This window comes from Cucurbita pepo, chromosome 9 (genome assembly GCF_057944985.1).
Source record: "Cucurbita pepo subsp. pepo isolate OVF chromosome 9, ASM5794498v1, whole genome shotgun sequence".
In the NCBI taxonomy this organism is placed as follows: Eukaryota; Viridiplantae; Streptophyta; class Magnoliopsida; order Cucurbitales; family Cucurbitaceae; genus Cucurbita; species Cucurbita pepo.
In genome coordinates, this window is record NC_141806.1 from 10535056 (window position 1) to 10550240 (window position 15185).

At 37.1% G+C, this 15185-nt stretch overlaps 1 protein-coding gene across 1 annotated transcript; it reads left to right on the plus strand.

Annotated features, from left to right (window-relative positions):
• Positions 1–1909: 1909 nt before the first annotated feature.
• LOC147791296 (cationic amino acid transporter 1-like) lies at positions 1910–4342 on the plus strand. The gene is made up of 2 exons (XM_087127168.1): positions 1910–2330; positions 3009–4342. Exons 1-2 carry the CDS (start codon positions 1910–1912, stop codon positions 4340–4342), a joined length of 1755 nt encoding a protein of 584 aa, XP_086983294.1.
• Positions 4343–15185: the final 10843 nt, after the last annotated feature.

Consider the following 15185-nt stretch of genomic DNA (forward strand, 5'->3'; position numbering starts at 1 on the left):
AGATTTCCATTTTGGATGATGGGAGATCGGGTGGTGTTAAACAATGGTGCAGATAATGTAAAGAGAACGGGAGAAAGGGAGAGAGCAAGGGGAGTGACTATTTTTTTAATTATTTTTTTACTGGTTTTAGAGCATATAAATATGTTTGGAAATATTCTTTAAAATAATTAATAAAATAATGTCATGGACTTATACATGGAAATAAAATAATGCCCTAATCTAACATAGTATTTAAGAAGTGAAAATGCAACTACACTAACACAGATTCCATGATCTTCAACGCAATATGGCCGTCAACCATACACGGATGTCTTGTCTTTGCTTGAAATTTAAGAATAACACAAGACTTCAATATTTTAAGAAATACTCATTAAGTGATCCTACTATTAGTGTTGTTGAATGCAACCACATGCATAACGATGAGACCTGTAATTTTAAATCGTATTCTCTAGGCATACTTTCAAGACTTGGCAAATTGGGTGTATGGTACTTCTCTGCACACTACCCACACGTGCGAGCATGGGCCCACCAGGCGGGCTCGCGCACCCTCTGGGCCTACTGGTCGGGCTAGCTCCTCTGGACTATTGTCGGACACCCAGAGGGAATAGCGATCATCGTTGAACTATGGTAAGCATGATAATCATTTTTTGTCTCATAGTGTACGCGTCCGTACTCGTCATAACGGAGAAGTATCCCGATGCACGTGAACATACAAATATGCATGAGGTTCCCATATTTTTCTTTGTGGCATAATAAATCATGCAGGAAACCCTCATTTGTTCATCACATATCACACTCGTAATGTAACGTCCTTAATATTCTTGCTTAAATTAGAAGCATCACCACATGAATTACATAAATAACATAGGTGTTAATTTGAAATAAAATATTTGCAAATGATGCCAAGAACTTACACGTTTAATTTAAGACAAGAAAATATAAATAACATATCGTATCTCAAACATATCGTCAAACACATGGTACCATAACATATATCATAACATATATATGATATCTCAAACATATCATCATATCCATCACATCATTTCATAAACATTTCACACATATCAAGCATATGACACGTGCAGAACTATGGGGCATGTGTCATCATACGACATTAGTTTCTAACCATGCGGATAGTAAAGGCACTTACCTGATTAGCTTATACTGGTGTCACCAATTTATCCTTCATAAAAGTTCTATTTTGTCCTTTGTATACAAGTCAACCTATGTGAACCCATGACAACAATTTCAAGGTCAATTATCTACATTGTACAATAGTCCATGTGTTAGACTTCATGCAAGTAGAGTATTAGAATATTATAAAATCCTCATAATTAATCTAGACCGTAGAGACTATTTTGTAGAGCTTTATTAAACTACAGACTAACTATAATACTTAAATTAGTGAGTAAAATAATTATGAAGTTAAATAAATATTTTTATATATAATTGTACTCGGAGTAAAACTGTATTGTTTGGAGTTAACAATCGGTTCATTTAACCAAATCTAGTTTTAGGAGAATAGTTTTAAATTCAGCTTTAATTGGAATATAATTACGATTTTGATGGGACGACATTAAATTTGCAAAACGATTTGAAAGGCGAAGGATCCAATTGAGAACGGTTTGGAGTTATGAAGTGTCGTATAAGCCCTTTTAGCAGTTGAGATGATTAAATTTAGAAACCACACCTTGGTACAACAAATGTGACTGCCAAATTAACCTCCACATGTCAGTTTCCTCTCATATTCAAGACTCTGAAACCACTGTGTCTACCGACTGTCACCGGTCGTCTCTGCTTCCTTTATAAACCCCCTTTTCCTTTCTTATTCTCCCGCCTTGTCTTAAGTTACTTGATTCTCCCGATTAATTTCTTTTTTGGTTGACTGTTTGAGTGTGAATTCATAATGGGCGAACCGAACGGTGACGCTAGTGGTGAAGAAGGAATCAGAAGAAGATCTTGTGGTTGTTCGAAGCAAGATTTTCTACCAGAGGAGTCGTTTAAGAGTTGGGGAAATTACACTAAAGCGTTGAAGGCGACGCCGGCCCGGCTCTTGGATCGGCTCACGACCAGGTCTGGGGAGCACATTGAGCTCGTCGAGATGAAGGCTCGCAGCCAGCACGAGATGAAGAAGAGCCTCACATGGTGGGACCTTATGTGGTTCGGTATCGGCGCTGTCATCGGCGCCGGAATATTCGTCCTCACCGGTCTTGAGACTAAGAAACACGCCGGCCCAGCTGTTGTCTTGTCTTATGTCGTCTCCGGTGTCTCCGCCATGCTTTCCGTCTTTTGTTACACTGAATTTGCCGTGGAGATTCCAGCAGCTGGTACGTGCCTTTTTCTATTTTGTCTCTGTTTGTGGTCAAAATATTATATATTTTATTATTAATTTTTTAAATTAATTTCTATTTTTAAAATTTTAAACATTTATCCCTGTATTTTTCCATGATATATTAATCTTTTATTAATTATTTCATTCTTTTTACATTAATGAATTAAGGTTTACTAATTCTTTTCTGTCGGTTGACTATTAAAAAATTATCTTTTAATTTTATTAGAGATACTCTCGAAAAGAATTATACCTTAACTTTTAAATTAAAAGAAAATTTTAAAAATTTTAAAACTCAATATATGAATGGAGACCGCTTATCTATTTCTTATCAGTATTTTAAAAATGTGTACTAATAATACTATTTTGAATATTTAAAAAAAAAAATTAAAAAAGTTTATAATGTGTGCTTTTTTTTTTCTTCTTCTTCAATGAAGTGGTCTTATTTTTGTTTTTGGGCAGAGATAATGACATGAAGTGATATTCTATTGAAATTTTTAGCATGACATCTTAATTGGTTGAAAAAAAATTTAGATTTTGAATTCAAGAAGTATGAAATAGATATAAATATAAAGACCATACTTTCACAATAATCCAAATTTAAAATTATTTTAGATTTCCTTTTGGTTTTTCCTAAATTACTAACTACACGAGTGCATCGTAATTATTTGTTCAGGTGGATCATTCGCCTACCTAAGGGTAGAACTAGGAGACTTCGTGGCATTCATCGCAGCGGGCAACATCCTCCTCGAATATGTAATTGGTAGCGCTGCTGTGGCCCGTTCATGGACTTCATACTTTGCAACTTTGTGCAATCACCATCCGAACGATTTTCGCATCCACGTCTCGTCTTTCCCCGACTCCTACAACCAGCTCGACCCTATTGCCATCATTGTCATCGTCGTCATTTGCACCTTGGCTGTAGCCAGCACCAAAGGCTCCTCCCGCTTCAACTATGTTGCTTCCATTTTCCACGTTGCCATCATCCTCTTCATTGTCATTGCCGGCCTCACCAAGGCCAACCCGAAAAACTTCACTCCCTTTGCCCCCTATGGCCCTCGTGGCATCTTCGTAGCATCTGCCGTTTTGTTCTTTGCATACGTTGGATTCGACGCCGTTTCGACAATGGCTGAGGAAACTAAGAACCCTGCTAAAGATATACCTATTGGTCTTGTTGGGTCAATGGTGATCACCACATTAGCCTATTGCATTCTTGCAGTTACCTTGTGCTTGATGCAGCCGTACCAACAAATTGATGAGGACGCGCCGTTTTCGGTGGCTTTTGAGGCTGTTGGATGGGGTTGGGCTAAGTACATTGTGGCTGCTGGTGCTATTAAAGGCATGACCACCGTTTTGTTGGTTAATGCTGTTGGACAGGCACGCTATCTCACGCACATTGCCAGAACCCACATGATCTCACCATGGTTCGCCAAAGTGCATGAAAGGACTGGCACTCCAGTGAATGCAACAGCCACAATGCTCGCTGCAACAGCAATAATCGCCTTCTTTACAAGCTTGGGAATCCTCTCGAACCTCCTCTCTATCTCCACCCTCTTCATCTTCATGCTTGTAGCCATCGGCCTGATCGTCCGACGCTACTACGTCAGCGGTGAAACGACACCATCCGACCGAAACAAGCTCATAATCTGCCTGGTTCTAATCCTGGGATCTTCAATAGCAACCGCCGTATACTGGAGCTCAAGCGACGACTGGATCGGCTTGGTGGTCTCCAATTCCATATGGTTTCTCTCAACTCTGGCCCTATGGCTCGGTGTCCCACAGGCCAAAAAGCCTCGCGTGTGGGGCGTGCCGCTCGTCCCGTGGTTGCCTTCACTGTCGATCGCCATCAACCTTTTCCTTCTTGGCTCCATCGACAAAGCTTCATTTGAAAGGTTTGGAATCTGGACTGGGATTTTGTTAATTTACTATATCTTGATTGGATTACATGCTTCTTATGACTCGGTCATGGAGTCCAAAACTACCATAGTTGAAGTTAATAGCAGTTTGTGATTGGATCTTTTGAATTTATAATGATTGGCTCAGTGGTTTGATTAGGGAATTTGTGGTTTATGTTTGTTATTGTGTTAGCTTGGATTCATGTTGGGAGGGATGGTGGTCTGTATATGTTTGAGCTTTCTCTCTACTTTGCTTGTACATGTAAAAATTATAGCAAAACAAAATGCTATAATATGTTTTTTATAATGTCTTTTTTTTTAAGATCTCCATGGTGGAGGTTATTACAAGTTTGAGACTTTTTATATCATTTTTGTGTAATTATAATTGATGCTATAAAAAATGCAAAAAAAAATTGTGAAAATAAAGTATTCAATAATTTGAGAGAGAAATTATTGAATTGATACAAGATAAATGGTTCCACCTTATATAATTATCAACAACATTAATTAATTAGAAAAAAAATACAAAAATTCACAAGTGTTCAAGATTGTAGTATCATATAGTCGAACTGGCATTTTTTATTTTTCATTTTTGTGTACGTTACTATTTCATTCACCTACATTGTAATGTTCGAGCCTGGTAGGTATGCAAGTTTCCCTAATTTTTGTGTACGTTACCATTTCATTCACCTACACTCTTCATTTAATACTACTACCTTAATGTTACTACACTCTTCATTCTTGTGTTGGAGCCTGCTTCTTTTGTCTAGCATTTTCCTCCTTTCTCTATTATGTATTAGTGGAGTGGTTGTTAATGTGTTCTTTAATTTCACCTCTTTTGTAGGGTATTTCTTTCCCACTTCTCAATTTTATTGCTTGACATTGTTCCTTGCCCACTCTTTTTGACGTTTTGATGTCTGCTTGCAGCTTTCCCATATGTCTATTTCGTAACTCAGTTGCTAATTGACTCAATTGACCTTCCTTCGTTAGGCTTCAAAAGATGTTCCCGATATGTGTTGAGCTTGACTAAGTCTAAGAAAATTAAATGGGAGTACCCTATGCATGTGTCAGGGTCTCGAGTTGTGATGTCGTCGTGAGCCGTTCAGGGATGCCTTGCATTTACCTGAAATAGAAGTAACACATGGGTTGAGTATTTTAAGAAATACTCAGTAAGTGACCCCACTATTGGGGTTAAATGATAACACATACAATTTCATGAAAATGACCTATCATAACAGTCTATTTTCCTGCGAACAGCCATCATAATGGGCAATCGGGATGTGTACTTAATTTTCCTCCACACGTGCGAGTATTGACCCACCAGTCAGTTCGCATGCCTCCTAGGCCCCCTTTCTGATCGGGCGAGCATTCTCTGGTAGTTTTTGATGTTGGACACCCATTACGAATAGTGATCATCACGGCAGCATTATGTTAACATATGATCGTTCTCCTGTCTCGTAGCATACGTGTCCGTATTATCGTGAAGGATAAGGGGTATCCCCAAATGCATGAGCACACAATAATGCATAAGGTCCCAACATTTTTCAATTTTCATTATCATTTAATACAATTTCGCTAGTGTCTTCCTTCATTTCTCATATCATTTGTTGTATCATTTATCATATCTATCATGTGTATACTAAATTTGTATCTCATGCTAGTTCGTCGTTTTGCATGTCAATCACATCATATCAATCATTTTACATACATATGCCATATCATAACATTTCCATATTTCCATACATAACAATTTTCATCGTATACATATTATACCATAATATATCGTATCACAATATACCATAACATAAAGATATCAATTTATCACATATATCGTACCAGAACATATATCATATCATTTTCATATCGTATCACAACACACACACACACATATATATATATTCGTCATTCACATGTCATATCATAATCGTATCATTTTGTAAACATTTCAGAGGCATATTGTTTCCATATGCGTATCCTAGTCATATCATTTTCTATACATAACCTATACATATCGTTTTTTCGATCTATCATGACCATATCATTTTCTATACATAACCTAACCGTATCGTTATATTAATAATATTTTAGTCATATCATTACATTACGTTCATCGCATCATTCTCGTATCCTACTCAAACATATCATAACGTAAGAGTTATCATACCATTCACATATTATAACATATACATATCATATCATATCATATCGATTCATAAACAATTCACACATATCAAATATATGATATGTGCATATCCACGAGGCACGTGTCAGTATCAAATATAATCATGTCAATAATGACGTCATTTACTTGGTTGGCCTTCGACCACGTCCTATTCTATTTTTAAGATTGGCTTGACTTGTCCCTCAAAGCTTGTAACCATATGACAGAATTGATTCACAAGGGGAGTTGGTTGAGTATCGAGAGGGGAGTGGGCGTGTGAGAGGTTGGAGGAGAGATGAGATTAGTTGATTTTTTTTTAATTTTTTTTACTGGTTTTACACCATATGCATGAAGTGACTACTTTATGTAGAAACATTCTTTAAAATAATTAATAAAATAATGTCACGGACTTATACAGTTGCGTTAAGAGTCTTAAAACAAAAAACAACGAAAAATATTCAATGTGACATGTAAATAAAACCGAAGAAATAATTAAAACGATGCCCTAATCTAACCTAGTATCTAAGAAGTGAAAATGCAACTACACTAACATAGGTTCCATGATCTTCAATGCGACGTGGCCGTCAACCACACAGGGATGTCTTGCCTTTACCTGAAATTTAAGAATAATACAAAACTTCAGTATTTTAAGAAATACTCGTTAAGTGATCCCACTATGATAATTTGAAATCGTATTCTCTAAGCCTACTTTCCAGACTTGGCAAATATGGTATATGGTACTTCTCTGCACACTACCCACATGTGCGAGCATGGGCCCACCAGGAGGGCTCGCGCACCCTCTAGGCCTACTGGTCGGGCTAGCTCCTCTGGACTATTGTCGGACACCCAGAGGGAATAGCGATCATCGTTGAACTATGGTAAGCATGATAATCATTTTTTTGTCTCATAGTGTACGCGTTCGTACTCGTCATAACGGAGAAGTATCCCGATGCACGTGAACACACAAATATGCATGTGGTTCCCATATTTTTCTTCGTGGCGTAATAAATCATGCAGGACAACCCTTATTCTTTCATCACATATCACTCGTAATGTAACGTCCTTAATATTCTTGCTTAAATTAGAAGCATCACCACATGAATTCCATAAATAACATAGGTGGTAGTCTGAAATAAAATATTTGCAAATGTAGCCATGTACTTACACGTTTAATTTAAGACAAGAAAATAGAAATAACATATCGTATCTCAAATATATCGTCAAACGCATGGTACCATAACATATATTATATCTTTCACATATCTTATCTCAAACATATCATCAGACGCATCACATCATTTCATAAACATTTCACACATATCAAGCATATGACATGTGCAGAACTACGAAGCATGTGTCATCATACGACATCAGTTTCTAACCATGCGGATAGTAAAGGCACTTATCTAATTAGCTTAGGCTGGTGTCACCAATTTATCCTTAATAAAAATTTGATTTTGTCCTTTGTATCCAAGTCAACCCATGTGAACCCATGACAACAATTTGAAGTTCAATTCTCTACCGTGTACAATGGTCCATGTGTTAGACTTCATGCAAGCAGAGTATTAGAATATTAGAATATTATAAAATCCTTACGATTAATCTCGACCCTAGAGACTATTTTGTAGAGCTTTATTAAACTACTCACTAGTTATAATACTTAAATTAGTTTGTAAAATAATTATGAAGTTAAATTAATATTTTTATATATAATTGTACCCGGAGTAAAACTGTATTGTTTGAAGTTAACAATCGGTTCATCTAACCAAATCTAGTTTTAGGAGAATAGTTTTAAAATTCAGCTTTAATTGGAATATAATTACGATTCTGATGGGACGACATTAAATCTGCAAAACGATTTGAAAGGCGAAGATTTGGAGTTCAGAAGTGTTGTATTAGCCGTTTTAGCAGTTGAGATGATTAAATTTAGAATCGACACCTTGGTACCACAAATGTGACTGCCAAATTAACCTCCACATGTCAGTTTCCTCTCATATTCAAGACTCTGAAACCACTATGTCTACCGGCTATCACCGGTCGTGTCTGCTTCCTTTATAAACCCCATTTTCCTTTCTTATTCTCTCCCCTTGTCTTAAGTTACTTGATTCTCTCGATTAGTTTCTTTTTTGGTTGACTGTTTCCGTGTGAATTCATAATGGATCAACCGAATGGTGACGCTAGTGGTGAAGAAGGAATCAGAAGAAGATCTTGTGGTTGTTCGAAGCAAGATTTTCTACCAGAGGAGTCGTTTAAGAGTTGGGGAAATTACACTTCATTTTTGTGTACGTTACTATTTCATTCACCTACATTGTAATGTTCGAGCTTGGTAGGTATGTAAGTTTTCCTAATTTTTGTGTACGTTACCATTTCATTCACCTACGCTCTTCATTTAATGCTACTACCTTAAAGTCTTCAAACTACCTTTTATTAGTGAACACTATCTTCAATAATTTCACATAACTTGACATTTGTTTCAAAGTCTCCACAAGTGGCATGTTTATATGAATTTATATAGAATATCCATGAACTTTACGAAGTGGACTTCATCTTTCTTTAATTTTATTCTTTGTGGTAAAAAGGTGTTGGCATGTATGTTCTACCCTTTTCTTGAGGTTGTCTGCTGCTTGTGTTTTAGGATATTGTTCTGCTTCCACATAATTTTTTCTCGGCTTCTTTGTCCAGCATTTTCCTCCTTTCTCTATTATGTATCCGTGAGTGATTGTTAATGTGTTCTTTAATTTCACCTTTTTTGTAGGATATTTCTTTCCCACTTCTCAATTTTATTGCTCTCTCTTCTTGGCGTTTTGGTGTCTGCTTGTAGCCTTCCAAGATGTCTATTTCCTAACTCAGTTGCTAATTGACTCAATTGAACTTCCTTCATTAGACTCTCAAAAGATGTTCCTGATATGTGTTGAGATTGACTAAGTCTAAGAAAATAAATGGGACTACCCTATACATGTGTTATGGTCTCTAGTTGTGATGTGGTCGTCATCGGTTCAGGGATGCCTTGCATTTACCTGAAATAGAAGTAGCACGTGACTTAGTATAGTAAGTGACCCCACTATTGGAGTTAAATGATAACACATACAATTTCATGAAAGAGACCTATCATAACAGTCTATTTTCTTGCGACGGCCATCATAACGGGCAATTGGGATGTGTACTTAATTTTCCTACACACGGTCCACACATGCGAGTATTGACCCACCAGTCAGTTCGCACTCCTCCTAGGCCCTCTTTCTGATCGGGCGAGCATTCTCTGGTAGTTGTTGATGTTAGACGCCCGTTATGAATAGCGATCATCACGGCAGCATTATGTTAACATAATTTTCGTTCTCATGTCTTGTAGCGTACGTGTCTGTACTATTAAGAAGGATAAGGGGTATCCCCCAATGCATGAGCACACAATAATGCATAAGGTCTCAATGTTTTTCAATTTTCGTTCTCATTTAATACAATTTCGCTAGTGTCTTCCTTCATAACATATCTTTCATGAGTATGTCGGGGTTGTATTTCATGCTAGTTCATCGGTTTGCATGTCAATCATAATATATCAATCATATTACGTACACATTCCATATCATAACATTTCCATATTTTCGGACATAACAATTCGAATCGTATACATGTCATACCATAACATATCGTATCACAATATTTCATAACATAAACATATCAATTTATCACATATATCGTACCATAACATATATTTTATATCGTATCACAACATTTGATACTCATATCGTTTCCATATGCATATCCCTGTCATATCGTTTTATTAATCTTGTCATAGCCTTATCGTCCTTATACATCTCATAGTCCTATCATTTTATGGACATACCTCAGTCATATTATTTTCCAAACGTACCCTAACAATATCGTTTTATCAATATATCATAATCAGATCATTTTCTTACATAACCTATACATATCGTTTTTTTTTCAATTTATCATAACCATGTCGTTTTCTATACATAACTTAATTGTATCGTTATATTAATCATATCTTAGTCATATCATTACATTACGTTCATCGCATCCTTCTCATATCCTATCTCACGCATATCATAACGTAAGAGTTATCATGTCGTTCATATGCATGTCATATCATAGTCATATCGATACATAAAAAATTCACACATGTTAAATATATGACATGTACATAACCACGAGGCACGTGTCAGCATCAAATACAACCATGTCGATAATAAGGTCATTTACTTGGTTTGCCTTGACTGACGTTCTATTCTATTTTAAAGATTGACTCGACTTTCCCTTGAAGCTTATATCCACCTGACATAATTGATTCGCGTTGTGATTGCAAGAGAAACATTTTTTTACCATGGGAGATCTCGTGGTGTTACATGGAAGAGTGGGAGAGAGAAAGGAGAGTTAGTTGAGGGGGAAGTGTGTGAGAGGTTGGCCGGGAGAGATGGATTAGTTGGTTTTTTTTTTTTTTTTTTTTTTTTTTTTTTTTTTTTTTTTTTATTGTTGTTACACCATATGACCATTTTATACCGACACATTCTAAACAATTATGTCATAGAGTTATACGTTTGCATGTAGAGCTTAAAACAAAACAATGAAAAATATTCAATGTGAAATATAAGTAAAATCAAATAAAAGCAGTGAAAATGCAACTACACTAACAAAGATTTTGTTATCTTCAATGCGATGTCGTCGTCAACCATACATGGGTGCCTTACCTTTACCTGAAATTTAAGAATAACACCACGCTTGAGTATTTTAAGAAATACTCATTAAGTGACCCCACTATTGGGGTTGGTGAATGCAAACACATGCATAGATGAGACCTATAATTTTAAATCGTATTCTCTTAGCTGACTTTCCAGTCTGAAAAAATTGGATATGTGGTACTTCTCTACACACGACCTACATGTGCGAGCATGGGCCCACTAGGTGGGCTTGCGAACCCTCTGAGCCTACTGGTCGGACTAGCTCCTTTGGACTATTGTCGAACACCTAGAGGAAATAGCGATCGTCATTGTACTATGGTCAGCATGATAATCATTTTCGTCTCATAGTGTACGCGTCCATACTTCATCATAAAGGGGAAGTATCCCGGTACACGTGAACATACAAATATGCATGAGGTCCCCATAATTTTCTTCGTGGCGTATTAAATCATGTAGGACAACCCTCATTCTTTCATCACATATCACACTCGCAATGTAACACTGGTAATATTCTTGCTTAAGTTAGAGGAATCATCACATGAATGGCATAAATAACATGTGGAAGTTTGAAATAAAATATTTGTAAATGAAGCCATGAACTTACACGTTTAATTTAAAATAAGAAAATAGAACTAACATAGTCTTTGACCATGAAAAATGAAATAATCATCCGGTAATAATCTAGAAAAAAAATAATAAATAAATAAAATATGTATATGTATATATATATATATATATATAGGTGTGCTGAGATTCAAAATAATAATGATGATAATAATAATAAAGAAAAAAAAAAAAAAACCTAAGGATGAATGATTGTAGGAGTGTGACGTTGGTGAAAGGAAGAATTGGTGAAGTTAGGGCGGACTGGGAAACAAGGAAAAGAAAAGGGGAAAATAGGGGAGTAAGACTAAAATTGGGAATCCTTGAAATAACCGGTGATTTGTGAACATTTGTGATGGGGAGCAAGACAGAGGCTAATAGGATGTTCACATATTCTTGTGAGGAAATTCGTGGTCTTGAGCGGGTATTGGAGAACTAACAAAGGTGAGAAAACCCATATTACCAAATTTTTAAATCCTGATATCTTGGTCAACATTACGTAATAAGTTATGGCGTAGGGCTTGTTAGTATCGTAATAAGAAGATCTATAAATTTGTAGAAGGAATCGGGATGAAATTCGGATTGTAGAAGTAGGATATGGCTTAGGGATACATAAGGTATTAATGAAAAAGCTGGAAAATTGCAGAAACGCGAGGTTGAAGACGAGCGCGTGAGAGACACGCGAGGCGCGTGGGAGTCCGCGAGTGAGAGCGCCACTGTGCGCAGATCAGGCGCGTGAGAAAAATACACCGAGCGTGTGCAGGCGTGTGAGGGTGCGTGTGATGCTATTTTGATTCCCGGTTTATTCCGTTCGACTCCTTTTGACCTGTCCTATCAAGATTGGTCTATACTTATATAGAAAATTGCGAAATATAGGTCTAATTGGAAGAAATTGTGTTGAAATACCCTATTAAACGTACAACCAAGGGAAAAAGGGATTCGAAACCAAGTAAGTAGCATATCATTCTTTAAACTAGTTCTTAACTTGTTTACAACATGTGAGTATGTTGTTTACCTAATTATGAACTTAGTATGTTAAAATGAGCTTTGATGTTATTGAATGTTTACTTGTATATTGTGACTGCTTGCTTGTGATGTAAGCATGTTATAAATGATTACTAGAATGTTCTATGTGTCGAACATTATAAACGTAGGAAAGTATGCATCAGATGTGAGTATGCTAAGCATGTTAATAGAAAGGCTATGAATTCAGAATATGCTTATAGATTGTTGAGCCATGGCTTATTTATATGAGTATTATAGCCTACTAATTCCTGCGGAGTTCTTGACCAATGCGCTGTATGGTAAGTTAGAGAGAACGAGTACTCCTAACCGTTGGTATATGAGATTTACAGGCCGCCAGAAATTAGTAGACGGTAGTATATGACCGAGAGCGAATCTTACATACGAGTCCAAAAATTCTAGATAAGCATATTGAGAGAGAGTCAGTAACCTAAGCTGGAAGTAGCTGAGATACCTCATTAACGAACAGATGACCCTGGTAAGAGAAACTAGGAATCAATGATGAATAAAACTTAAAAACACGTGGAAAGATTAGTTATAACTCATGAAAGATAAGTTGGCTACTTACTCGGTAATTTAATTACTCATCAAAATTATTTTAACTTTTCTTTCCAGATTTAGATGATGCAGGCCAACCGAAGACGAAGACGAGACCAGCGAGCTAGAGACTTCAGGGAATCCATGTCTGGGTCTGTTTTGTGTATTTATGGTTTTGTTTTCTTAAAATTTATGATGGATGTCTTCGGTTTTAACTAATATTGGTTTTAAATGTTTTACTTGATTTTTGAAAATTTATGATTGGTTGCTAGAGTTTGTTGTCGGTGTCCGTGGTAACTCTTGTTAATCGCGTTGCCGGTGAGCGGGTGTTACACATCCTATCAACTACTAAATGAAAATCAATGCATACTACTTCTCTATCACGATTTCTTCCATGGTCATTTTAGAATTCATTGTCATCTATATAGGGGCGCTTTACTTTTACGTTAAAAATAAGGGTAACATGTGACTTGAATATTTTAAGAAATACTAAATAAGTTACCCCATTGTTGGGATTAGTAATGCAATACACACCTTTAATGATGGGACATATCCTTTAAAACTTGACTACTCTCTCTAATTCCAAACATGGTTGGATGGGTAAAGTTCAAATTCTGGCCCGAAGGCCCAATACATTAAAAAAAAATCCTACTGTTCATTTACATAAACCCTGGCCCATGTTGACTCTGGCAATTCGGAGGAAAATGTCAACGAAAAACTGGCCGAAGGTTTCTTCGAAAGAAAAAATAGCGAAAGTAAAAGGAGAGAGAGAGAGAGAGATTCGCTGAGATTTGCTGAGATTTGCTCGATGTTTTATTTCTCTTCAGTTGAATTGTTTAAATAACACATCTAATTACAAAAATAGAAAAACTAATTACACAAAATAGAGAAGTTGGCCAAAAAATGGCAGGTAGAATTAAGCTCTTCCATTGGCGTGAATTCAGAAGTTTTGAGACGTAAAAACAACCTAACTAAATAAGGAACATAGCTTTTATTTAACAATCTCCTCCTAAAAGCTGTGTTATATCTACCTTATTATTTGAACTCCGATTTTTTAACATAGTTCTTCAAATTTTACCCGCGCCAGGGACTTGGTGAAAATGTCTCCAAGTTGTTCCTCTGTTCGGACGAAATCAATCTTGATCAGCCCTCGATCTGCACATTCTCAAATGTAGTGGAATATGATTTCTATGTGCTTGCTCCGGTCGTGCAGAACTGGATTTTTGATCAGGGAGATCGTAGCTTTGTTGTCTACGTATAGCATTGGGGGATCGCTTTCTCTCCCGATGAGTTCTTCCATTAGTCGCGCAAGCCAGACCCCTTGTGTTGCTGCCAAAGCAACTACCTTCTGTTTTGTTGATTGCCAGCAAATCGCGCCGCCTCAGAGGAAGTAGATCATTCCGCTGGTGCTCTTACGATCATCAACGTCACCGGCCATGTCACTATCACTATAGCCGACCAGCTTGAGTTTCTCCTTTCCTCTCCCTGCGCAGTATCTTACACCCCAGCCTCTGGTTCCGGCTACATAGCGCAAGATGCGCTTGACTACTAGATGCTCCTCCCTAGGTGCTTCCATAAACCTGCTCACATATCCAACAGAATAAGCAAGATCAGGACGAGAGTTTACCAGATAGCGCAGACTCCCGACTATGCTGCGGTAATTGGTGGAGTCGACTGTCATCGTAGTGCCGGCCTTCCTTAGTTGGAGTCGGGCCTCCATTGACGTCCTTGTAGGACTACTGTCCACAAGCCCAGTTGTGTCCAACAGCTTCTTTGCGTATGCACTTTGGCAGATGGAGATGCTGGTAGAATTCTGTTGCACTTCGATGCCGAGGTAGTAGCTGAGCACGCCGAGATCGCTCATCTCGAAGTTCTTTGACATCTCCTTCTTGAACCTTCCGAGGACTTCCATGTCGCCTCCAGTGATTATGAGGTCG

Bases quoted from the DNA above. Each gene is read 5' to 3' on its own strand.
- LOC147791296 (XM_087127168.1), top strand. From the start codon at position 1,910: ATGGGCGAACCGAACGGTGACGCTAGTGGTGAAGAAGGAATCAGAAGA. The intron at 2,331-3,008 runs GTACGTGCCTTT...TTATTTGTTCAG, and splicing joins CGTGGAGATTCCAGCAGCTG to GTGGATCATTCGCCTACCTA.